Source organism: Clupea harengus, chromosome 11 (genome assembly GCF_900700415.2).
Source record: "Clupea harengus chromosome 11, Ch_v2.0.2, whole genome shotgun sequence".
Classification (NCBI taxonomy): Eukaryota; Metazoa; Chordata; class Actinopteri; order Clupeiformes; family Clupeidae; genus Clupea; species Clupea harengus.
The window spans coordinates 3,226,511-3,253,811 of record NC_045162.1 but is presented as its reverse complement, the minus strand read 5'-3'; the positions used below and the strand labels follow the sequence as shown (position 1 = coordinate 3,253,811).

General features: G+C 42.0%; 1 protein-coding gene across 1 annotated transcript; it reads right to left on the bottom strand.

Annotated features, from left to right (window-relative positions):
• Positions 1-374: 374 nt before the first annotated feature.
• LOC122133252 lies at positions 375-26,885 on the bottom strand. The gene is made up of 9 exons (XM_042709023.1): positions 26,644-26,885; positions 26,433-26,462; positions 4,870-5,184; positions 4,455-4,745; positions 3,861-4,151; positions 3,382-3,672; positions 1,958-2,281; positions 1,624-1,746; positions 375-1,450 (listed from the first exon to the last, which is right to left on the bottom strand). Exons 1-9 carry the CDS (start codon positions 26,666-26,668, stop codon positions 1,275-1,277), a joined length of 1,866 nt encoding a protein of 621 aa, XP_042564957.1. The 5' UTR covers positions 26,669-26,885; the 3' UTR covers positions 375-1,274.
• Positions 26,886-27,301: the final 416 nt, after the last annotated feature.

Below are 27,301 nucleotides of genomic sequence, written 5' to 3'. Positions count from 1 at the left end.
AGTTGCGTAGATATCCGTATCTGACACCTTTGTGAACACAGATACGTCCTTGACGGACGAGTAGTAAACTCTCAGAGAGTAATAATATTACTGATTACCATTTGGTAAATGCAAGCCATGAGTGCACCTGCAGTGGCTTATAATGATAATAATGTTAATTAGACGAATTGGAGTCGGATTGGTCAAGTGACAGCTTCAATCTTAGTAGTCTCACTAAGGCGCCGGATAAGACAGATCACGCATTAAACCTTCAGCCTCAAGATTGGATACCGACTCTCTGGACCAACAGTGGTTCACCTTACATCATCATCATAGGAATCCTTAATACTGCAATGACACTGTTTACACAAACCAAAGTGTATGAAATTGTTTATTTGAGCTTAAAATGTTGCCTGATACTAAAACTAATGTAAATAACTCTTTTATACATTTAATATTACAGGAAATGGTACAGAACATGTTGATTGCAGAGGTGAAGGATCGTGTGAGTTCCAGAAAAGCCACACTAGCTGAGACAGCATTTAACAGAAGGAGTCGCCTACATAAAGGCTCAAGAAGCACTGGTGCAAAGGGACTGGCCATGAATATATGTTAGATGTATTGTACACACAACATAAGTTTACAGAAATAAAAAAAAATATTCCACACAAGCAAGAACTCTATACCTTAACAAAAGTTGAATAAAAATGCACAGTATATTATTATAAGTATATTATTTTTAAAATGCATATTCTAACCACACACTTGAAATTTCAGGAACTGACTTCATCTTTACTTTAAAGTTCACAAAACATGAGAAGGTGCGAAATTAGAACAATTTTGCATTACTGATAAATGACATTAAAGAGGCTGTTGTGTTGTAGAGAAGGGGTTTGCATAGCCTGTGTATCAAAGGGTTAAAGGGGCTGTTGTGTTGTAGAGAAAGGGTTTGCATAGTGTGTGTATCAAAGGGTTAAAGAGGCTGTTGTGCTAAACACATACAAGTTTTCAAGAAACACAGAGCAAATAAGAATATCTTCAAACAAGTCTTAATATCAATTTAAGCTTACAATTAGAATATCTGAAAATATATATATATATATAAAAAAAAAAAAAAAAATGCTTGCATTTGATTTATAAAGCTGTCGTTTTCAAATTGTTGCTTATTTTTTCGTATTTTTTTCTGAATTGCAATATATTTTTTGATAGGATAAAGGTTCTTTGTTTCTGGCACTATGAAGCCACCAGTAAAAACTCCAATAGGTCATCATCCATGTTTAAATCAATAAATATTCTCAACCTGATCCTGTGTCAAGCTCTTCCATATAGTCCAATACATTTCCATAGTCATCCTGGTCTTCATCTTGACAGTCATCTTGATCTCCCATTTCTACATTTTCATAGACATCGTCCTCACCTCTCTTCTGTTCATTCTGATCTAATGTGGTGTTCCCATATGTGTTCAACTTAGCTGTGACATAATGAGCAGAAAGCAATGAGAATAAATAGAAAAAGTTTATTAATAGTTTATTAATTATAATCCTTGAATTCTTATCATGAAATATTTGTGATGGAAAAAGGCTAACTACTAATCTGTAATGAATCCATATTATGTTGAGAATCTAATTCTAAATCAAAACTTACATTGTCCTCTAGTGTGCTTCCAAGTTGTCTGCCTGTTTTCTCCGAGCCAGACCAAGCCAAACAACAATAGCAATACTACTACACAACCTGTCACTCTAGCAGCAATGAAAGGCACCATCATTTCTGTGGAGAGCAATCATTCAACACCAATCATACATACAAGTGCAAATTATCAGTTCAGCTACTACTGACCATGTAATATAATCACATTAGTTCCACTGAATGTAGGTGTCAGGTATTATGATGAGGATTATTCCATATACAGTATATAAAACAATTATATTTAACAATATACAGTATATGTATCATATTTCTAAGTTTGTTTTAGCTGTACCTCTGATGGTGACCGATAGCTTCTCTGTCTCTGTGGAGTAGAAGCGACGAGATAATACATCCACATGATAGACACAGCTGTAGTTACCCTGGTGGGAATAATATGCAGCTGGAAAGTAGAAGGCGGCAGAGTGGTTGGTAGCAGGCTGAGTCATGGTGCTGTTGGATCCAGAGAAACTCAGATGGAAAACTCCACCAGGGAACTCGGGTTCAGTGGAACAGTTGATAGAGAAGCTATAGCCCTTAGTTATCTCCAGCCCTGAAGGTCCCCAGGACAGCCCTCCCTCTGGAGTAGTGCAGTTGATACGAGGTACATGCAGGCTCACTGGAAACAATCACAACATATGCAAATCACTTTACAGCTCCAGCATACACATTTATACAAAAACAAATACAAAATATTGATACAAACTACTCATTGTGCTAAAAGTCGTAAGGCCCCTGAAGAAGACTTTTTTTGCAGGTCAGACAAATAGAGAATCATGTGTTGTAATTAGGGCTGTCAGCGTTAACGCGTTAATCTATGCGATTAATGCGGCCCCGATTAACGCAATACAATATTTTAACGCAATTAACGCAACTTGTGGATAGGACATGAAGTTATGACAGGAAGCGAGGCGGAGAAGAGGTGGGGAGAGCATTGGGAAATTACATCAGGCCAGACTTGAACCTGTGTCCCCCCCGACAGTGTAAGTAGGGGGCTTGGCCTACCATTTTATGGTAGCGATGAGGGACAGGTGGGGCTTGAATAGCCCCCCTTGTTCAAAGTGGGGAATGACAGAAAAAGTTTGAGAACCACTGCGGTAGTTGAAGATGGAGAGAGCTGAGGGATTGTTGGGGGGAAAGTCTCTGTTTAAGAGCCAAAATGATGAAACAATCGACAAAACTAAAGTTGTATGTAGCATTTGTCAAGCTGAATATAGCTATCACCTTAATGCAAAGCACCCGACAGAAAGCAGTCCCAGGTTAGATGATCGCCAACCCATACTCCACGACTTCTCTAGGAAAATAACTAGACCAGTCCGTGAAAAGGTTACCATTTGGGATGCCAGTGACTGTCGGCCCATCAACATAGTTGAGGACAGTGGGCTGATTGAGGTGATTCGAATTGCTTCAGGGGAAATTCTTACGATTTACCGTTGAGGGGCACCATTGTGTTAAAAAAAAATACAATTAAACAACAGTGTCTAAAATACACGCTGTCTGAAGTGTTTACTTGTTTATTTATAAGATTTAGTCTTAAAGAAAAAAAAAAAACTTTTAATCGCGATTAATCGCGATTAATTAATTTCAAAATGTGCGATTACTTAGTTATTTTTTTTTAATCGATTGACAGCCCTAGTTGTAATATATATACATACAGGGTCATTTGGGATGCACTTATCAAGCAAGCATCAAACATACTGCAGACGTTTGTGTCCATACCTACTACAGAAACACTAATGGTGTTGCTTTGAGGCGAGGTGAATTCTCTGGTTGAGACGGTTGTCTGATACTGACAGTAGTATGAACCCTCATGAGAAAAGTCTGCGTGATGAATGGTGAAGGTGACAGAGTTTCCACTGGTAATCTTCCTTTCTGTAAAAGATCTTGAGACTTTTCTCAGAGTGAATGATCCTCCTGTGTGCTGTGTTGAGATGGAGCAGATAATGCCTAATGTTTGACCCCAGGTAACTTCTCTTGTAGGTGTGGATATCTGGGGCGTAACGAGAGGAACTGCAAACAAGCAAGACAATTTGCTTCAGAAATTGTGGAATCCATATAACTATGTTGTCAATGAATATACAAAACATGTTGCTTAACTTCTGTTCAATAATCATGTGTTGAAATATATACATAAAGGGTAATTTGGGATGCACTTATCAAGCAAGCATCAAACATACTGCAGACGTTTGTGTCCATACCTACTACAGAAACACTAATGGTGTTGCTTTGAGGCGAGGTGAATTCTCGGTTTGAGACGGTTGTCTGATACTGACAGTAGTATGAACCTTCATGAGAAAAGTCTGCGTGATGAATGGTGAAGGTGACAGAGTTTCCACTGGTAATCTTCCTTTCTGTAAATGATCCTGAGACTTTTTTCAGAGTAAATGATCCTCCTGTGTGCTGTGTTGAGATGGAGCAGATAATGCCTAATGTTTGACCCCAGGTAACTTCTCCTGTAGGTGCGGATATCTGGGGCCTAACGAGAGAAACTGCAAACAAGCAAGACGATATACAAAACATGTTGCTTAACTTATGGTCAAAAATCATGGGCTGGAATATATAGATATTGATTCATTTTGCGACCAATTGTAATTGTGATCGCATTGCTCTTGGAGGAGCAATCATTTTTTTATAAATAACTGTCAGTGAGAGAGACGCCTCTTTTTTTAGCTTGAACACCGGCCCCCCCAAAATGTCTGTGCACGGCCCTGAGCAGGTTGATACTCCAACCGTATAAGACAATAATCATGTCCTGGAATATATACATGAAGTATAATTTGGCATTCACTTACCAATTGTAATTGTTATCGCATTGCTCTTGGAGGAGATGGCATTGGGTGCCTTCTGGTAATAGTAATCACAGGTGTAGCTGCCCCGGTCTGAGGAAGCCAGACTAGAAAGACTGAAAGTCATCGTGTTCTGGTCTGTTGTCTGGGTCTGCATATGTATTCCATTTCTATACAGTCGGACATTTGCAGTCACCAACCTAAGTGATGTTATGGCACATCTGAACTCTGCCGACTTCCCAGGTAAAAGAGCTGCGTTTGTAGTAAGGAGGGCAAGTGATGGCGTCTTCATATTCCCTGTAAGGGAGATAAACACCAAGACCAGGAATGAGACAGATAGGGTTTTCTTGGTTCATATATGGTCTAATGAATCAATATCCATTCATCCATTATAAACTGACCAGTAGAAATTGTGGCTCACCTACACAGACCACTCCTGCATCTTCACTGGCATCACAATCTTCAATTCCAAATCCTCTGTGTTTGCACTGTGTGATAGAGCTCTCACTACCAGAGCACCTAACATCATCCAGCCAGGTCTTCCCACTTCCCTGACCAAAGAAGGCTTTTGGAGGGGCACGGAGTGCTTTTCCACACCCCAGCTGCCTGCACACCACTTCAGCATCATTCATGTCCCAGGAATCATCACAAACGGTTCCCCACCTACCACTATGGTAGATCTCAACTCTTCCAGAGCAGCTGTTGTCCCCATTGACCACCCTGATTGGCATAGTACCTATAAATATATACATAATAGTTTCTCAGTTTATATTGACATTGCGCTACATCAGCACAGTGTCCAATTACTTGGACTACTACTCCATAATGGACATTACACATACAACCAATATTACAGAAAGAGTAGAGTTGGGGTGAGGTCCAGAAGTTTTGTTACTTCCGTCCCTCAGAGGATGTATCGTCATTTTTTAGTCCATAATGAACTTCTGTGTCTAAACAAAGCGATTTTCTCTATGGGAAAATAACAGGGATTTGAATATCTGATTCCTACAGGTAATATTTTACTGTGGATGGGGTGGGGTATTATGTGCCTTCTTTGTCTGAGTAAGCTAAGTGAGCTGCCCTTTGGAGAAAATAAGCCCTAATTGTAGTGTAGATGAGACCATTAGCATACTATCATTTTTTAAGTCAGGCCAAATTAAATCACCAACTTTCATTGGCTTAGGAAGTAGTGGTTGGGCTGCCTGTATGGAGTTAGAATAGTTTAATTATTTCAAAGAAATTTCACACGATTCACAAAATGTATTTCCTGATTTATGTATGAATGTGTGGCGATGTGATCGTCACTACAGATGAGTATGGGCTCTGACTGCCATACCAACGATCCTGGCTCTTTGGCGTTGCAGTCAGAGTGCAAGTTTGGCACCCTGTAGACCCGGGTTCGAGTCAGGGTGAGGTGACCACGCTCTCCCTTTGCTACAGAATGTCATATGATTCACAAATCTTCACAAACACTGTTACATTTATTTACAGACTAACAAACGTGCTTTTACAAACCGCTCACCATTTGTGAAGATCCCTGTATTTATTTGTGACACTTTTTAAATTTTGACAATTTTCTTGACATGGCTTGATTTACAAACGCGATTTTTTTCAAAAGGACATTGGACCTCATTTTCGAACATTTTCTTAAGTGTATTCTAAAATATCTTCTTACGAACTTCGTTAGACCAACCCTAAGAAAGATCCCCGCACGAACGTCTGGAAATGTGTTCTTAAACCTCCAAAGTGTTTTTAGCTGTGCACTGATTCATAAAGTGAACGTGCAAAGTTCAATTTACGTTCTTAAATTAAATTCTTGTCCACCTGAATTTGCATATATAAACACCCCGCCAGCTCCTTATAAGGGCATGCAACCACAGAGCCGTGTGTAAAACAGAATCCAAAAGCAACTTGAGACTGAGGGTCTTACAACTGTTATATCGTCTATCTGTAACTTTGCTCTTTCCGACCACTTTTGCATTTTCTTTACAGCACTGATACCTAAAGTAAAAAATAGTTTCAAACGTTTTATTAAGAAACGCTATCTTAACTCTGCAGCAGCTGAGAATTTCAGAGTAATGATGAACATTATTAGTACAAAACCCCCAGATGCGGGGCCATCATGTGTTAATGATCTAGTAACTACTCTCTTTCAGTCTTTAATAAAGCAATAAGAAATGCTAGGAAGGATCATTTCTCTAATTTGATATCTATACATTCTAACAATTCCAGGGTCCTCTTTTCAACTATCGACAGCCTTATAAATCCTGCACCCAAAGATACTCTTTTTCACCTCCAAATGTGAGGAATTTGCAGCATGGTTCAGAGATAAGATAACGAACATTAGGATGAATATTGCTCAGGAAATTCCAAATGTCTTGTTTTCTGATCCCCTTCCACCATGCTGTAACAGTATGAGCTTTTTTGCACTGGCTGATATAGAAAGTAGTGTCACAACTGAAGCCGTCTACATGCCCTCTTGATCTCATTCCTACCACATTTTTTAAGACCATCTTTAACTCTGTGTCTAAGGACATTCTAGCCATTATTAACTGTTCCCTGCTTACAGGTATTTTCCCATCAGAACTTAAAACTGCCCTGGTGAGACCCTCCTGAAGAAAAGCAATTTAGACTCTTCAGTTCTAAACAATTTTAGACCCATCTCCAACCTTCCCTTTCTAAGCAAAATCCTGGAAAAAATTGTCTTTAAACAGTTAAATAATTTCCTAGATGCTAACTGTGCCTTTGACACTTTCCAATCTTCATTCCAATCATAGCACAGAAACGGCATTAGTCAAGGTTGTAAATGATCTCAGGATTAATGCTGACTCCAAAAAACTATCTGTCTTGGCTCTTCGAATCGAAGCACTATTCACTCATGCCGGATGGCTGAGATGTGTCCCCTCAGGAGCGCTTAAATAGCTGTGTTGGACGGCCATCGTTCTCTTCTCATACTTCGCTACGAAGTGGACCCTTCTAAGCGATTTCACAACTACGCTCTAAAGAACTTTGCATTTACTCTTGCTATTTAGCTTTCGTGTGCTTTTGTTCTTACGAGTTGGTGAGGTTTAGGTTTTCTTTCCTCTCACTAGCTCTGAGTGCCGCGAGTTCGGCTTCATAGCCTAAGAGTTCGAGTTGCTATCTCTTAGCTTGTTAGCTGGCTAGTTCTCTGACCACCCTGCTAGCTTCCTGCTACTCAACGTGTTCGTTGCGATAGTATTGTGCTCGTGCTAACCTTTTCTCTCGTTACAGACATGTCGAGACAGGCGTACCCTGACTGTGGGCACGGCAGGGACAAAGGGGACCGACACCGCCGGTGCATTGTCTTTCTGGGGAAGGACCACACAGAGGCGGCACTGAATGGCGAGGACCCTCCCTGCGACATCTGCGCCAGCATGACTCTGGCGAGAGTATCCAAGCGCCTTGCACACTGGGACCGCAAGGACGCCAGAAAGCCGATGCCAGTGCCAACTGGGGAGATTCCCCCAGTTGAACTGCATGCTCCTTCGGCTTCGGGTAGTGTGGTGTCTGGCAGCCGCTCTTTTGCCGCAGCCACTAGCCCTTCTCCCTCTCCCACTCCTTCACCCGCCCTCCTGGTAACAACGGACCATGAGGCGGTGGAGCTACCTCATGGCTATGACGACCAGCCCGTTCCAGATCTGGACAGAAATGGATGTGGCCAAACGACCGCGGGCAACCTCTCCCCCGGTCTCGTCCAGGACCATGGGCCAGCAGCTGCATGAGGTAGCGCTGGGTCTCCCCCTCCCTCCCCCTCCCAGCGTACAGGCTTTGCTGCTGGACGGGGAATACTACGGCGGGCCCCCCGTAGCAGCTCCCAGCCCTATCCCCTTCTTTGCGGAGGTGCATGGGGAGCTCACGACCACATGGGCCACCCCCTACTCAGGGCGTGCCCCCGGTCCCCCGGTTTTGCCTCTTATCTCCACCTGGACCAGGCCAAGGAGAGCGGCTACCTCTCCTTCCCGCCGGTGGAAAACACCCCCCACGATGCGCTTGGGCCAGAGACCCCTCCAGGCACCAGGCAGCTCTGGCTGAAAAGTCCTACCTGGCGGCGGACACTGCAGTGCTGTTGCAGCGCTATCAGGCCAAGCTCCTGACAGAGTTGGCCTCGCCGTTGGGGAGCGACAACGAGACGGTGGTGGAGCTGCGCCGAGCGACGGATCTCTCCCTCCGGCTCACCCGCTGTACCTCCCAAGCACTGGGGAGTGTCATGGGTGCCGCCGTGGCCACACAGCTCTCCCTCTGGCTGTCTCTGGCGAGGCTCAGCGACAGAGAGAAGGCACCACTGCTGGATGCCCCAGTCAGCGTTGCGGGCGTCTTTGGAGAGGCGGTTGGCACGATGACGACCAAGTTCGAGGCAGAACAGAAAAGCTGCAAGGCTTTCCAGGCTTGGATGCCCCGCTCCAGCAGCAGCACGGAGCGCCGGCCCACCTCGGGTCAGGCGACCCCCACTACCGGGGTGAAGCACAGCGGGTTCCGCTCCCCAGCACCCCCAGCCAAGATCCAGGCGCGCAGGGGCTGGCAGAGACACCCCTTCAGACCCTCTGCTCAACCCCAGACACAGCAGCCGGCACCCCGCCCGGCTCAGAACGCGCCCCGCCCGCTGCTCACATGCAACATTCATGTCAAGCACGGTGTGCCAGTCCCCACAAGCACAACACTCACATGTCATGACCACTGCCCCAGCAGGCACAGACATAAGGCATGCTTGTGCAACTTTCCCCTCAGTGCATCCATTGCACCCACACACCCAATTTTTTTCAAAAACTGTGAGGGGTTATCCCCAGATCTCGACCCCCTCCCTAGGCGGAGTGGGCACAGATCTAGACATAGGCAGATTGGCCATGAGCGGGTTAGTTCCCGACCTATTATTCAACTCGAAGCCCAGCCTGAGAGGCTGCACAGAGAGTTAGCGCGCATGCGCTGCGTCGCCATGGGTACTCAAAACAATATCAGTGGGTTACACACTACAGTTTGCCCGCCCCCCTCCAAGATTCAGGGGGTGGTCCAATGTAGTTCCACAGGGGCAGATCCATTTCCTAAAACAGGAAATAGACTCCCTGCTCTGAAAGGGAGCGATACAGGTTGTACCACACGGGGAGGTAAACATGGGTTTCTACAGCCGATACTTTCTAGTTCCGAAAAAGACGGAAACTATCGGGCAATCCTAGATCTAAGTATACTGAACAAAGCACTCATGAAAAGGAAGTTCAAAATGTTGACTTCCCGTCAGCTAGTTCAGTTCATAAAGCCAGGAGACTGGTTTGTGACGATAGATCTAAAGGACGCATACTTCCACATCCCCATCTACCCCAGACATCAGAAATTTCTGCGGTTTGCATTCGAGGGGAAGGCATACCAGTTCTGCTCACTCCCGTTAGGCCTTGCACCTGCCCCAAGGGTTTTCACAAAGTGCGTAGAGGCAGCCATCGCCCCGCTACGGCAACAGGGGTTGAGGCTATTCAATTACCTGGACGACTGGCTTCTTTGCAGTCGTTCAAGGGAGGCAGCGAGGCAGGAGTGCCACCTAGTGGTGTCACACTTACATCGCCTAGGCTTTGTAGTGAACAGAGAAAAAAGCGTTTTGAGCCCCAGCCAAACCGCTCATTTTCTAGGCATTACATTAGACTCCGCCTCAATGACGGTCAGTCTGTCCCAAGAAAGAATAAAGGCCATCAGATTGTACGTAACTCAGTTCAGGCTAGGACAAAGAGTCTCGTCTCTTCTCTGCCAAAGACTGTTGGGCATGATGGCCTCTGCTGCGATCGCCCTACCATTAGGGATGTTGCGCATGCGACCCTTTCAAATGTGGTATATCTCTTTAAAACTCATTCCCGCCAGGAACAGTTACCAAAGAGTGACGGTAAACTCCAGATGCAGGAAAGCCCTGGCGATCTGGAGGATACCGCGATTCTTCAGAGCGGCGGCTCCAATGGGCATAGTAACACGCCGCATAGTGGTAACTACAGACGCCTCCACAACATGTTGGAGAGCGCTCTGCGAAGGAAGATCTGTGAATGGCCGCTGGTCTGCAGCGCAAGCCGAGTAACATATAAATGTGTTAGAACTGCAAACGGTTTTTCTGGCTCTGCAGCATTTTCTGCCCACGTTAAGTGGTCATCATGTGCTGGTCAGAACAGACAACACATCAGCTATGGCACATAAACCGCCAGGGGGGGGGTGCGGTCTCTTCGGAGGGACCTCCTATCACAGGCATGCGGCACGATCTGGCATCCCCAGCCGGAGCTGTGGCAGCTCAGAGCCTGGCACCTGAAGGGAACAGGCTCCTAGCTTCAGGACTGACAGACTCAGTGATGGCCACGATCCAGAGTGCTTGGGCAGTGTCTACCCAATCTCTTTATACGCGGAAGTGGCGTATGTTTGAACGATGGTGTGTCTCGCGTGGACACGACCCCATCAAATGCGCGCTGGGCATCATATTAGAATTCCTACAGCAGTTGTTTGATGAGGGGAAGGCTGCTTCCACTCTCAAAGTGTACCTGGTGGCCATCTCAGCCTGCCATGCAGGTATCAACGGTAAATCTCCAGGCAGCCATCCATTAGCGTCACGCTTTATGGTTGGTGTGAGGCGTCTTAGGGTGCCTGATATACCCTCATGGGATCCGCTGGTAGTGTTACGTGCTCTCACAGGGCCTCCATTTGAGCCCCTAGAGGAGGTAGACATTAAATTTGTCTCATTAAAGACTGCGCTGTTACTGGCACTGGTGTCAGCAAAGCGCATTGGTGACATGCAAGCCCTGTCTGTCAGCCCACCGTGCCTTCAGTTCTCGGTGGCTGGGGACAAGGTGGTTATGCGACCGAATGCTGCTTACACACCTAAGGTGGTGGCAACCCCATTCCGTAACCAGGTGATTGAGTTGGCAGTAATTTCAACTCCTCCATTCGTGTCCGCGGAGGAGGAGCGTATGAACAAGCTGTGCCTGCTGCGCGCTCTCCAGTGTTATGTGGAGCGCACGGGTGCTTTCAGACAGTCTGATCAGCTGTTTGTGTGCTTCGGCAGGGGGCAGACCTCTGTCAAAACCAAGCCTCTCTCGTTGGATAGTAGAGGCGATTGGGTTGTCTTATATGAGTTTGTCCTTAGAGCCCCCAGAGAGACTGCGTGCGCACTCTACTCAGGGGTCTCTTCTTCCTGGGCCTTATTGAAGTCTCAGTGGAATACATTTGTAGGGCTGCAAGCTGGAGTTCTCGGCACACTTTCATTAGATTCTATATGTTAGATGTGGCTGAACCTAGTATCCTACAAGGTGTTCTACAGTGAAAGATCTCGCTGTCCTCCGTCGAATTTGTCGGATGGCCACACTTTGGTTCAAGTTAGTTGTTCAGGAATAACAGACTTGTAGAAGACGGCTTAGCGAAAGAATGTGTTTTATTCAGTCACTAGTCACGGTCAGCTCGGCGCAGCACGAGCATGCGCTAGGCACGTCTGCTGCTCACGGCTTGGTCTCCTTGCTTCATCTTCTCAAACATTACAGGAAGTACATACATTTATAATGTAGAATTAACATATGTGTGTGGGGGAGTGAATGGGTGTGTCTGGAGGTCAAAGGGCAATTCTAGCTTGACCAAAGGCCCTATATGGTCATACCAGGTATGGCCATATAAATGCTAATAACCTTTTGGCTTGAGCCATCTCGTCATGGCTGAAGACAAAGGCCACCTAACGTTTCTGTCTTCAAGACACACAAAAGCCAGGAACCATGTCTGATGGCTCATCAACATAGACAAAAGGCCAGGGGCCACCTCGATGGCTGTGGCCTGGTGCTATGCACACTAACCTTTGGGGGTTGTTTACACAGAACGTGTACAATGTGAAGTTATGTGAAGTTATGCACACCACCTAAATCTAACAACAGGCAGGCGATCTGTGATCCCCAGAGCCTAAGAATAAATAGATGTTAGATGAATGAAATGCCCTGTAGTGTTCATCACCAGCTGCTGTATGAACCTCCTTGGAGTGAAAGTTAATGAGTTGGTGTTTTGGCTGGCACTGTAATTCACGCGTGGTGGAATGCGGTCCCATATGTTAGATCGCAGTCCACTGCGATAGGGAACATCTAGGTTACTTACGTAACCATGGTTCCCTTAGCAGGGACCAGATCTTACACTGCGTGGCGTTTACAGTGTTTTCTCGGGTTATTATGCTCAGTATTCCAAGAGAACGATGGCCGTCCAACACAGCTATTTAAGCGCTCCTGAGGGGGCGGGTTCAGGAGAGTGATTGGACGCATCTCAGCCATCCGGTGTGAGTGAATAGTGCTTTGATTGGTTTCGTGACTACGTCACGTCCCATATGTTAGATCTGGTCCCTGCTCAGGGAACCAAATGTAGCGCCCCCTAGTGTACAGCTGACTAAGCCACCCCTTGAACTACATCTGTCGGTGCTATTGCCAGAGCAAGGGGAACTCTGTCCCAATAATCTGTACAGACACAGGTTCTTAGAAAAGTATAAAAATTAGAGCTGTGAAAAAAACGCGTTAACGCATTATGATTAAATTACAGGATGAATTAGTTAATTTTTTTAACGCATTTAACGCATGCGCAAAATGAGCTTCCAATATACCCACAATTCCGCCCAATCTGCATTAGTCGCCGGCTCACCGCTGTAATGGGAAGTTTGTGTTTAAAAAAAACAAAGATGGAACATTCAATAAAACCAAAGTGATATGCACACTCTGCGGGAAGACGTTATCGTTTCACCGTAGCAATACCAGCCTTAAGTACCACCTCAACGCGATGCATGCGTTGGTCGGCGAGGGGAGTTAAAGTGGAAAAAACCACCAACGCCAAACCACCCTCACTGAACAACGTAGGCCCCTCATTAAGTCTGCCTGTGCAAAGTTGACTAGCACAGTTGCGAAATGGATTGCAAAAAAGGGGTTCACCGAAGTTTTGCGAGTGGCAACGGGGGACTCGAGCATCAAAGCACCGCGAAGACACACAATAATGACAAAAATCCACGAGCTGTATGAAGCTGAAAAGAAAAAAAAAGTAAAATGACTTGGCTGCTACGAAACATCAGGCGCTGACAGGGGATCACTGGACTTCTGTGAGTAACGATAACTACCTGGGTGTAACTGCACATCTAATCACCGACGAATGGAAGTTAAAGTCGTTTACACTAACGTGCATGAAAACAGAAGAGCGCCACTTTGCAGAGGCATGTTCCAAACAGTTCCAAACTGTTGCAAGCAACTGGGCAATTGAAGACAAAACGACCACTATAGGGAAAGACAGTGCACGTAATAGGCTAGACTACTGTAAAAGGGCATTTAGAGGCATTAGATTGTGTCATGGTGTAGTTAATGGTTGTTTGACAAAAAAGAGAAACATTTTCAAACATCCTATAAAAACAATGGCTAAGAAGCCCAAATAATTTCTGTTTGATTTAAAAAGAAAAGAAAAATGTTTTATTCAACCATACAATGGCTAAGACGCCCAAATTCTGTTTAGGATGAAGATTATATTAATGTTCCATATGGAATAGCAAAGATAACTGCTAAAGAACTGCTGAGTTGCAGCACCATTGTTTATTTTTATTAATAAAAAAAGAAAACGTGTTAAATGTATATATCCGTCCTTTGTCATAAATATTTTTGTTCTCACAAAAATATACCGAGAAAATTGGCAATATGTGATTAATCATGATTAATCTACAGAAACCTGTGATTAATCTGATTAAAAATTGTAATCATTTCACAGCCCTAATAAAAATACAATCTTTTATTAATGCATGGTCTAGGTGTTGGTTTGGTTGGTCAACAGGTGAGTATAAAATACATAAACAGTAAATACAGGGGGGAATCGCCAAGCTAACGGCACAGGAGCCAGAGAGGACAATGAGAACCACCAATAGAAGGGTTAGGGTCCCAATATCACACGTGATCACTGTCTATAGACACACTGCAACTAAATGTCACTCTGATAAACTTGATTTAAGGACTTTAGACTTTACACTTCACAGCAACTTCCTGTCACACGTCTAAGCTACCCATTGAGTGCAAGAGGGGGGAACTAGGGAGATTGCCTTCTCAAAAGGGCCCTGTATGTTACCCTGGCTCCACCACCACCGAGGCTGGTTACACGAGAGGGAGGGGGGGACAAAACAAAGGAATAAAAGAAGAAACCACTCTAGCCTGTGATGTACAATACCTGCACTCTCACTTACAATACTAGTTACAATCACAGGCTAGAGGAAAAACAAACCACAAGCTCGTCAAGCTATAATCAACACAACACCACACTCGTACATGTAGAGAACAGCAACTAACAATTCCCATTGCCGTTAAACACGTCTGCCGCTCACGTTAGTCAGTGAGGAACACTGCGTTTGTAGCAGGTACCCCACGGCAGCCACAATACCCAGCGGGTGCTGGTGGAAAACAAACACACATGTTACAGTCAGTTAAAAACAGTGTATGACAACAGTTATGCTAGACGTTACATCATCGTACCTTTGTTTATAAAGCAATGAATATCTGAATGATAGAGGAAACAAGAGAAATTGCACAAACTCTGCAAAGTGTCGTCTCAGGGTGAGCGCTTACCTCCATGCCTGCGTTTTGTTTTTATACTCGGAAGCGGAGGTGCTACTCGCGTTGAAATGATAATACTCCGTTTTGATTGGTGGATCAGGAGCAAAACAGTATTTGATTTGTTTGGGTCAGTCCAGCCCCTTGCATTTCGCTACTGAGGGAGCTTTCACTAACCAGTGACAGGTCGGCGGTTTTTTTTTCTTTCTCCGTCTGTGACATCGCGCCCCCCCTGGAGAGTGTTCGCGCCCCCCCAGGGGGGCGCGCCCCCCACTTTGAGAACCACTGGTGTAATGGATGTCTGTTTAGTTAGATGAACACTGTCTGATCAATTAAGGTTGACTTGACCAGAAAATATTTAAATGACACTAAAGTTTTGTTGGTTTCACTTAAGTTAGTTATTTCCTCTGTAATAATAGTATTAAAATAGTTTGAACACCACTCATGTATATGGAAAATGTTGACATAACTAGTTTAAGTACATTGATCAACTATTTAGTGTAGCATTGAAGGGTGTTTTGTCTTTTTGTTGTTTCAGTTCAAAATGTCCGGTAGTTTTGTCCTTCTTTACTTGGTGTAAAATGGGGTATTTGATATGCAGGACATTTTTTAAGGTATTACTCACGTTTGTAATACTAACCATGTTACCATTAGTGTTTTTATGGTAAACAAGTTCAAAGCTTGTGGTTTTTAAATATTTGTGATTGTGGTAACAAATAATAATATAGAATCAACGTATTGTGATTTGAATTTACTTAACTACATGGGGGTGGAATTTGTTGACATAACTAGCTTTAGTAAGTCCAACGTGAATTCACTAGCTTTACAACAATGAAAACTATTTAAGTACTGCTTATCCAAGTCAGTTAAGTTGGAACTTCAAGGAGTTGTTCAGGTGGTGTAAGTACATGCATTTGAGTAAGAATTACATATGTAAGGTTGGTCAGTGTAATGGATGTCTGTTTAGTTAGATGAACACTGTCTGATCAATTAAGGTTGACTTGACCAGAAAATATTTAAATGACTTACTAAAGTTTTGTTGGTTTCACTTAAGTTAGTTATTTCCTCTGTAATAATAGTATTAAAATAGTTTGAACACCACTCATGTATATGAAAAATGTTGACATAACTAGTTTAAGTACATTGATCAACTTTTTAGTGTAGCATTGAAGTGTGTTTTGTCTTTTTGTTGTTCAGTTCAATATGTAATGTAGTTTTCTCTTTCTTTGTTCACAATTTGGTTTGGTGGTGCAAGGATGGCATAGATCTAATGCTGGTTGTTAGTCACATTAGTTTGGTTGTGCTCGTTTCTTGTGTTAGTTTGTGTGAGCCTTAGCACTAAAAGGCAGTGTTTTTGCGCATCTCTTGGCTATCAAGGGTTTTAAAACAATAGGAGTTGGGGTCACTTGTATATGTTTCCAGAATTTGATGGATCATTTTTCAATTTTATTTGATAAAGGGTACTGGCGTAATTCAGCCCTGCATGCATTGTTATGGGTACTCCTTTATAACTTGAGTATAACAAAATCTCTGTATACCGAGGTTTCAACTGGTTGTTGTCTCCATTTTCGAATCCTTTTTACATCAGAGGACCTAAAAGTTTGCTGCCATATCTTGCGATTGGTTCTATGACTGGTTGGAATATTTTGAGCCTTACAATTACTGAACACTGTACAAACCATACAGCTTTTCCTTTTAGATGACCCCATCTACATGAATGAACAAATGCCCAGTTAAAATACTACAAAATAATATTTTGCTCCCGGCCCCTGCAGCATTATAGGGGGGGCAAAAATCAGTGCATTGAGTTTTCTAAAATGAATACACAAAGGAAAAAAGACTAGTCTTAGAAATCTTATTTATGGTGCTGTGACCAAAATGTCTCTCATCCTCCTTACTACAAGTCTCAATATTCGGCGCTCCATTTCACACTGTTAACCTCCTATTCTGCCACTGACATACATTCAAACTTCTCATTTGTGTTTTTCGAGTTTATGTTGTTCTTTCTTCCTGTTGTTAACATTTGAAACTCTAAACATTTAGTACATCTGATCTATTCTTCACTAACAGTTCAACTTGCAGATACAAAATGCAGTTTTCTGCCAGATGATTTGGGCTGGAATCGGGCCTCCAAGTTCCCTGAGTGGTGCTCAGGAGCACAACACTTGTCTAAAATGTTCCTGCATAGTGAATCTCTTTCCCTGACCTCTGGATTTTTCTGAAAAGTTAGTATTTTTTCTTTTTTGGGATTTAATGGTCAGGACCCAAGTCTGCCAAAACATGTGTATGAGCTTCAGGTTCTGTTGTAGTCCCTCTGCTAATGGGGACAGCAAAACCAAGTCGTCTGCAAAGAGAAGAAATTTAATTTAGTGAGGTGCAAGTTTACAGCCCTGTCTTACTCCACGTCTCTGAAAGGAAGCTTCTGTTTTCTTTGTTCCAGCTTTAATTGAGCACTACCCATTAGTGTACATTGAATTTATCAGATCGTATGTTTTCCCTCTGATACCACTTTCAAGTAATTTTAGGAAAAGGCCGCTGTGCCAGCCTGAATCAAAGGCTTTTTGACAATTCACAAAACAGGCCTAAATCTTTGCATTATTTGTGTGCCCTTAATTGTCAATTACTGTGTTTAATGTGAAGCTATGATGTGTAGTTCTAAATTTAGTGTTGTGTGGTGTTCTGTGATGAAGTCTATGATTCGTGAATTTAGGATGCTACATAAGACTTTTCCTACACCTGAATTTATATAGACCCCCCTTTTGTGGATCTGTCTTGTCTCCACTTTTAAATATGGGTGTTATCAGTCCTTCATTCCATACTTCAGGAAAGAAGCCGGTTCTAAGCCCTAAATTGAAAAGTTTGTTTTAATTGATTTGATTTGATTTGAATTCATAGTCTGCATGTTTAAGCATCTCATTTAGAATGCCGTCCGGGGCCCAGACTTTTCTTGTCTGGAGGCCTGTGTTTTTGGGTGGATAATTGTCTTAGTTTTTCCTAATGTTTTTTACATTCTGAGTCAAACCATTTTTCTTGCATTTTCTTTTTTTTTAGGGGGTAGGTTTGGTTTTTGGAAAGGTAAGTTTGATTGTTGTGCCACAAGATGTGCTTTGTGGCTATGTTTACTCCTTCTTTACTGCTGTTCTTGAGTTTCATGGCTACTCATTGCTTCCTGATATTCAGGTATTCTGCTTTGCGCCCATCTTTATTGAGTTGTTATGTTATATAAATGACTGGAGTTAGAACATGGTTGGTTAGAGTGGAGTCTTTTTAGGTGTATTCTGAGCTGGTTATGGTCTGAAAAAGGGGGTTGTTGCCTGACTGTGACTGCTCTGAGCGAGAAAGGGTCCAAATATGTTAATGCGTAATCTGCTGTGCTACTGCCCTGAAGGAGCCCCCTCTTAGGCAATTATTGACTATGTACAGACAGTGGGACCAACAGAGCTGCAGTAGTTCTTTCCCCTTTCTATTTGTTAATTTTATCATAGTTATTCCTTAATGGAAGAGTAAGACTGGTGTGAGTTTTGTTATTCATGTATTTGTCTCTGTTTGTGCTAGTAGTGTGTGCTTCTTCAGCTGTGTGTGCATACAGATCACCTACAATTAGGATGTTTCCCTGGGTTTGGAAGTGGGTGATTCAATTGGAGGGATGTAGATTGTCCATAGGAATATGTTTTGGGTATTGGAGCTCAGGTCTTTATTTTTATTTTTTAACTTAAGCCATATATAATTTTCACCTCCTCTAACAAGTTCAATATAATTTGTATATTTAGCTTTAAACCAGATAAGGATTCCATCCCTGAGGTCGTTCCCTGTGTCACTCCAGGGCAGCCATTTGGTGTAAGTGTCCCTCTCTCCCCCTCCCCCTCCCCCTCCCCTTGAACTCATTAAATAACTCGTTACTTTTTAGTCCAAAGGCTGATGATCTTAACCCTTGGACGTTCCCTTGACTAATTACAAAGGATTCGTATTGTTTCATGCTGCAATATGAGTTATTGAATTTGTTGTTGTTTTTTATACAGAGTGGAGTGCATTTCTTTGATTCTCGCTCTTCTGTATATCTCTCTCTCTGCATCTCTCTCTCTCTATCTCTCTGCATTTCAATTAAATGCCATTGTCTTTATTGGCATGACTGTACAATACAACATTACCCAAGCACTTAAGCAGTAACAACAATAATAATAGTAATACAGGGAAAAATTTAATAATAATAATTAAGTAAATATAATTAAGTAAAGTTAAATTTCATAAGATATACATATAGCAGATACACGTAATGGACAGTTAGAAAAAGGGAAAACCCGTAGTTAATGTAATTTTCTTTATTCCTTTCTTTTAGCTGTTTCAGTTTTGAAGCAATGGTTGAATCTTTTTTTTAAATTTTTTTTTAGTTGAGCCCGTTTTTTTAATAGATAGGCTCTCTCTCGGGGTGTCCACCCCCTCTACTCAAACTTCACTACCATAACATAGTATTGGTTTCAGTAGTGAATCAAAAATGTGTAAGCAGTGTTTTATAGGATGGTTATATTTTAGTGATGAGTTCCTTAGCATGTAGTATGTTGTTCTTGCCTTTTCAGTTAGATATCTTATTGCACCATCAAAATGTCCTGTAGATGAAATCATTAATCCTAAATAACAATATATTTTTACCTGTTCAAGTTTTTGTTCGCCAGTTGTGATCCTATAAACACTATTAAGTATGGTGTGTCTTTTCTGGAATATCATGATTTTGGACTTATCCTGGTTAATTGGAAGGGGAGGCCTTGTTAGACTGTATTAGTTAAGAATATTTAGACTTTCCTGAAGCGCCTCTACACTAGGGGAGTGTAGGAGAGGATTGTCAGCAAAAAGCAGGCCTTTCATTTCTTCATTTAGAAATATAAGACCTGGGGCCGCAGATCTTTCAAGCTCTGTAGCCAAATCATTGATCTATATGTTGAATAAGGTTGGCCTTATTCAACAGCCTTGTCGAACTCCTTTTGTTGGTCAAAATACCAGTTATTCTGTTGTTAATTTTTAGACAGCATTTATTGTGTTTTATACCTGTCTTTAATGATGTCATACATTTAGCCTCCAATTCCACTATGAATTAGTTTCAACATAAGTCCATCATGCCAAACTGAATGGAAAGCGTTGCTAAAGTCTATGAAACAACCAAATATTTGACCTTTTTAACATTTTGTACATGTTCCTCTATGAGTGTATGGGATGTGTATATATGAACAGTTGGTCTGTTATTTTGCGAAAAACTTATCTGGGATGAATTTATGCTATTATTATGATGGATAAATTGTGTTATTCTGTTGTTCAGGATGGCACAAAATAAGTTCCCCAAATTGCGGCCTTGTGTGAGGCCTCTATAGTTGTCAGGTTTATGTTTGTCACCTTTTTTATGAATTGGTGTGATGTGGCTCACCTTTCCATTGTTCTGGAAAAGGGGTCTGACGACAGGATTAAATTGAATAATTTCAAGATTGTCTCTCTTAATTTAGGTGTGCTGTGTTTCAGCATTTGATTGTACCCTCCATCTACCCCACATCATTTTTTGTTCTTGAGGTATTTCAATTTTGTATTCAATTTGTTTTCTCAACTTCTCAAGTTGTTTTCTCAACTGAGCATTTAAGGCTTTTTGTTCAGAATTTAGGTTACCTTTTTGTATAATTTTCAAATGTTCTATCCATTTTCTACCATCAACTAATGGGGTGACTTTTTTCGAAGTCATTCCAGTAGGTCCCGAATGTGTTGTCTATACACTGTTGCTTAACAAAGTGGATTTAACACCTTTCTCATCTCTTACTGTGAGTGTGGGTGTGTGTGTGTGTGTGTGTGTGTGTGTGTGTGTGTGTGTGTGTGTGTGTTTGTATGTCTTCAATGTATCACGCTGTTTTGGGATTAAACTAAAATATAGTCACATATTACACAATACCCCTGTTTTATTGTTTATAATATAACTATTAGTATACTGTGTATCTGTCTCTGTGTCTCTGTGTTTGTATGTGTGTATGTGTGTCTGTGTGTCTGTGGGTGCGTGCGTGTGTGTTGTTGAACTATAGCTGTTTTTGTTGAGCTACCATCTCATGAACAAATGTCTTATGGGTCAAGCCTTACAAAACTAAATCTTTTAAACTTGAATAAGCCGGTATCATTACCATTAGCCCATAGGGATTATGTATATATCATCTTAAAGTTTCCTATAATAGAGTGAAAGAATGCCATCTCACAGGCTGACAAGACCTTGCTATGCTTGAGCGCCTGATAAGTCATATGGTTTACTTGGGTAACACCGGTTTACGACATCATTCACCACCAAATTTCTGTTATCAACCCCGTGCTCACGCCTAGAGCAGCCAGTCATCCTGACCCCTGCTATGCCAACAGGATAGATCCTGGTCAGAAACACCATTGCTACGCCGGGAAATCTCACCCTCTCAGATAACACCTTACTATCAAAATGATTCACACCATTTGTGGGGGTCAACTGCCTGTGTGGAGGGGGGAGAAAGGGCAGAGGGCCGGTCTCATCCATCCAATATGACAAGCAAGCTGTCACCCAAAGCTAGATCAAAACTAACCATCCATCCGATTTGTCATATTAATAACCCTTTATGACCTTTATGACCCCTCATTACTCCAATTATGACACATACCCTCCTCTAAAGACTACTTACCTTGTATAGGGAAATGGTCACGCAAACACTGGTAAAACACGGTTCGGTCAGCGTCTGCTCCCACACACACACGCCATTAAAACAAGACCGCACACACAGCATGGCTTCCTCATACCGGTGCCGGCAGCAGAGTGACAACATACCGGTGTAAGGACCCCCAGGTGTCTATATATACGCCTGCCTCTGAAGCATTTAGATGGCCTACCAGATGCCCACTCCACCCCCCAATTAGTGACGTGATTGGCACTAGGCAGAGAGAGATTAAGGGACCTAGTCCTAGCCTGGTGCACAGGCTACACATGGTTACGTAAGTAACCTAGATGATTCTCTTACTAGTCTATAAATCACTCCATAGTCATGCACCTGAATATATAACAGACATGCTCTCAGGGTACACACCCAGTAGATCCCTGAGGTCCTTCGGCACTGAACTCCTAACAGTTCCAAAAGCCAGGACAAAGAGACATGGGAAAGCAGCTTTTAGTTTCTATGCCCCCAGCCTTTGGAACACTCTGCCAGAATACCTAAGAATGGCTGAAACGGTTGAAACCTTTAAACATGCACTTAAGACATACCTCTTTGATCTCGCGTATCACTCACTGTAACATTTATTTATTTAACATTTATGTAACGTTTATTTATTTACTTATCTGTGTCTCTTTACAAGTGCTTGTAATTGAGGCTACATTAACATATACAGCTGGTAGGAGAGTGACTTTCAACATAACTTATTGAAAATGTTTGTACAGACTAATGATTGTGTTTTAACATTAACTAGAACATGGTTTGAAGTTACTGTGTGAAATAAACCCATGTTGGGATTCGGTTGACATTATTTATTGTGACGTCGGACATGAACGCTAACATAACCAAAGAATACAAAAAAAGTGATTCATTTGAATTTTGCTGCAATACTGCTCGTGTTTTTTGCCCATATATATTGTTTTCTAAGCGTTTGAATGTGGAGTACGTGTGATCTAATTAAATGTTGTTGGCGACGTGCTTAATATACATTGGACAGTGTAATTTATTACAAGCTAGCTGAGTTAGGTTTTCAAGGCTGCAAACTTCCGAGGCTTATTGGCGTAAAATAGACGAAGACTAATCAAACTTTTTGACTTGAGATTTTGATTGCATTTGCAACTTCAAATCTCCATGAGACAGGGGTGACTCCAATAAGGTTACAGCCTACATTGAATTGTTTTATAAGTAACATTGGCAGGGATGTTTATAATGAAAACTTCCTAACACTGCCAAACATCAAGAAAGGGCAAGACAAGCTAACAAAACAACTTAAACGTTTTTACTGACTAGTCCAACAGAGAGATGCCCAGCTCAGCATCTGACTGTTAGCTCTTGCAAACAAGTAAAAGCCAGTGTGAGGCTGACTCTTTTTCAGTCTCTTGCTCAGTTAGTCTCTCTTTTTCTTCTCCTATCCTCGTACGTCTTCCTCGGTTTCTTCGTCACCTCTGCCATGATGCCCGTACAGATAATACTGCACGAGCGTCCTCTTATAGCTAGCGCATGGGTCTAGAGTTGTTACGTGAGGTTGGGTCATAATGCATTACGTAGTTCTTGCGACAGGTCTCACGCCCGTGAAGTTACATCAGGCGTTTTGTGGCAGTGGCACAAATGCCATTCTCTGTGTGCCAGTCAGTCTGTGTACCACAAAAATGATTATTATTTATTTTAAGGTAAAATGTTTGCATAATGTTACTTTAAGGAAAGTAGCCCCAGGGATGGAAGTTACAAAAAAGTAATGATAATATGGAGGTCATGAAAATGCATGTGAATTGAAAAATAGAAGGGTAAAAAGGTGTATGAATTGATAAATGGAAGCAGTGGCGGTTCTACATGGAATTACGCCCCAGGCGAAACCCCCTCTTATTTATTTTTTATTATAACAATATAAGTGAAAGACAAACTTAAATGTATCAATTGCACAAATCCTTCAATAGAACATTTGAACAACACACTTAAGAGAATCAATGCACACATCATGTACATTAATGTTAGCTAACCAGCTCTCTGCAAGTTAGGTTGTGCAAGCACCCAACATGCATTATGGTTTAGTTGAGTTAGCTAATCGTGGCTAACGGGATTTCGCTAACGCTGGCTAGTATAGTTGTGTCAAAAGGAAATATATGGTCTAACCAGCTAGCTATTGACCTGTTCATTATTAGGATTATACTAGTACTCTGTATGCTGTTATATTCTGTTAGTTGTGGCTAGCGGGACTTCGCTAACACTTTAGCCTAGTGTCAGATGAATGAACATGTTCATACCCTATGGTCAAATCAGCTAGCTAACGCTAGCTAGCAAACAATTATGTTGGTGCTCAACATTAGCTGGTTGCCTTAATAGGAATTTAGGTTAAAATACACTTGACTGAAAACACATTTTTACCTTGTCCACTTAAGCATCCTTCTATAGTTATCTTGATAATGTAATAGACTACTCTGTTAAAGATGTTTAACTTCCCTCGGGATAAATAATGTATTTATCTATCTATCTATCTATCTATCTATCTATATCTATCTATCTATACTCTGCTAACTACGTACTACCTTCACCAGTTGGATAAGTTGAAGCAGTCAGTGGTCTCCTTCCACCAATTCACCTTGCCCTTGGTGACCACATAATCGTTCTGTATTACCTATTTGTATTAGCCATTTCACACAATTCAGAAAAACGAAAACGTGCAGGAATTATAGGCCTGTAATTATAATGTTATGAATGTGCGTTATTTGGAAGAAAGTAGAGGTGTGACTGCTATACAGTGGATCCCCCGTCCCCCCCCTTGTCCGTTCCATTTGGGAGACCCAGAGGTGAACTGTCCCCCGCGCCCCCTCCCCTTCCCCCTTCTCCCTTCTCACTCAGGATCTGTCCACGGCACCTTCTTAGCGAGCAGAGGCGCCTGCAGCTGCAGGGTGCGCCAATTTGCCAATTCCACACACAGTGATATGAGATAATAGAAAACCGCTTCGCGGCCCAGATGATTTTTTTTTAAGTGCTCTTGCCCCCACGTCTTATGAAAAAGTGCCGCACCGGGCGGCTGCCCGGGTCGCCCGTGCCTAAAACCGCCCCTGAATGGAAGGGTAAAAATGGATGTGAATCATCATTCACAATACCAAACAGACACAGTTTCTGTTACTTCCGTCCCTCAGAGGATGTGTCGTCATTTTGTAGTCTATCATGAACTTCTGTGTCTGAGTGATTTTCTCTATAGGAGAATAACAGGGATTTTGAATAATTGCTCCTACTCTGTCTGTAACGAATGCTGACATGCTCCGGTTTGGCCCTACATAATTTTGTCGTCTGACTTTGAGTTGATCATGTGATCTTTGATGCTGTTTACAGGGCATGCTAACAAAGTCCAACACCAAAAAGAAATGCTGACTTCGGCAACAGGCGGCCCCCGGTCCAATTTAATAAAGATATAAACATTAACATACTTTCATTGCTGCATTCAGATCATTTAAACTCCAACATCCGATAGCTTTTACATTTTTTTTTTCATCACCAGTTGAGAAACACTGCACTAAACTATAATATGAGTAATACAGTTTTTGTACATCATTATAAGGAAATCCAATCATAATTCTGTACCGGATGTGAATACTCAGTCATCTCACACTTAACATCTTTTTTTCTACATTTGAATTTACCACTTCCTACAAAGCTCTGTGGTTTGTGGTTATGTTACAGCAGATACACTAACATATTTAAGCTGCATGGTGAGACAGATTGTGGTGGGCCAGTTCTTCCTCCCAGCCCTGTGCAAGGGCATGATAGAGTGTAACTGTAGAATCTGTAGAATGCTGGATTAGAGCTCCTGCTGGCTATACAGAGAAACATTGACCAAAAGGAGATTGGGGATGGCACCCAACAGAAGGATTTTCCTTCATTATTATTTAAAATTTGCAGCTTTAACCATTAAATGTCTACAGTGAAGTGTTAACTACATAACACCATGCAGTTATATTTTCATTTAATTGACCTTTAAACTGTATTTGGGATGGGCCACATTACGTGCCCTTTATTTCTATATCACCATTCAAGGACATGATGAAGGGACACACCTAAAGGAAATGCCTGAATATCTGAATCCTACAATCAGGAGGTTTGGTGGCCACGTTTTACTCTGGATAAGGTGGGGTATTATTTTTGCTTAGTCTGCACTTCCCTAAATTAAAGTAGTTTAACAGTTAGCAGTAAGTGCTAACCAGTGGAAAGAGGAACTATATACACACAATAATGGTGTAGTATTAAGCGTTCCCAGTAAAGTATTGTTTTCTGTAAAGTGACAATAATATATAACAATAACATAACAATATTTTATTACAACATGGGACGGAGTGCCATCACTATAGATTGTAAGGTGGAATGCACTTAATGAAGGATCAAATCTGACCAGAGGGACAAATGGCAATTTAACAGAGGACATTTCTCTGGTCTCACAAGAAAGGCCTCACTATTCATAATAACAGCAAGCAGACGAGGTGCTTTACACATCTGTAAATAGGCCCCATCACCTACTGGCAGGAAGTCAACCTACTTGTGGCTTCCGCAGTGGAGAAGGTACACATCTGAAACTCTGATCACAGAATGATCTTAAGATGACCGTACCACCTAAATCTATCTAAATACATATATTCATTTCATTTCAAATAAGGTTTTGACCATTGGCAAATCTTGGCAACTTAAACCGTACCAATCATACAAACACAAAGCCTGAAAAAACTACTTACTTGTTGAAGCTGGGAATGTTAGCAAGCAACCTGTTAGAAGGAAACATATTAATAAAACATCAGTATTAGGATTGGATTAATTGATTTGGTAACAGGGCCTACAAGGAACTTTATTTTGTGAGATCAGTAACGTATAACATTAAAACTTAAACACTCATGTCATGTCTATGAGCTCAAAGATTTCAAAAAGTACCTTAGTGGTTATGCCTACCTTCACAATAACGATATGTAAACATACTGCAAAGCCATGTTCTGATTTTGGTATAGTTTACTTATCTTTCAAATTGAAAACTGCTTGATAAAAGCCAACATATGCACATGCAGCATATTCCACATTCATCATGTCCGCCAACCAAAACGCCAAAACCAAATGCGAGATCAGTCTTATAATTAGATATTAGTAATACGTTTATTAGTCTTCTGCAGAAAAATCAGAAAAACACAGTGTGAACAGCAAGCAGTCTGTGAGAATCGGACGAATTCTCTCACAGGCAGTGTCTATTTAACAGAGTTACAGAGATAAGAAGAACAGGGAGTATCACTGTTCCAGCACACTATATTCTCAAGGACAGAGAACACAATCACCCCAGTTCTTAATATTTCACATGACATGCTTTACACAATAACACTTGCAATTTGCATAATTCCTAATACACAACATATCTATAATGTAACTAAGTACAATAGATAACAACTAGGGGAAATAGCTAAAGGCTTACCTATCAGGATGAGAGGAAAACTCCACATTGTTGGCATTGATGGTCTCTTCTCGCAATGCGAATGCATGTGTTTCATGTCAGTACTTTCTTCTTCATAGTCTAGTAGCTTATTCGTCATCATAGTTCTCACGCTGTGGTTGTATGTCTGTG

Excerpts from the sequence above, each read along its gene's own strand:
- LOC122133252 (XM_042709023.1), bottom strand. The coding sequence starts at position 26,668 with ATGTTTACATATCGTTATTGTGAAG. Across the intron at positions 26,463-26,643 it reads TACATATCGTTATTGTGAAG|GTTGCTTGCTAACATTCCCA; the intron begins GTAGGCATAACC and ends TCCTTCTAACAG. Across the intron at positions 1,747-1,957 it reads GCTATCGGTCACCATCAGAG|AAATGATGGTGCCTTTCATT; the intron begins GTACAGCTAAAA and ends TGCTCTCCACAG.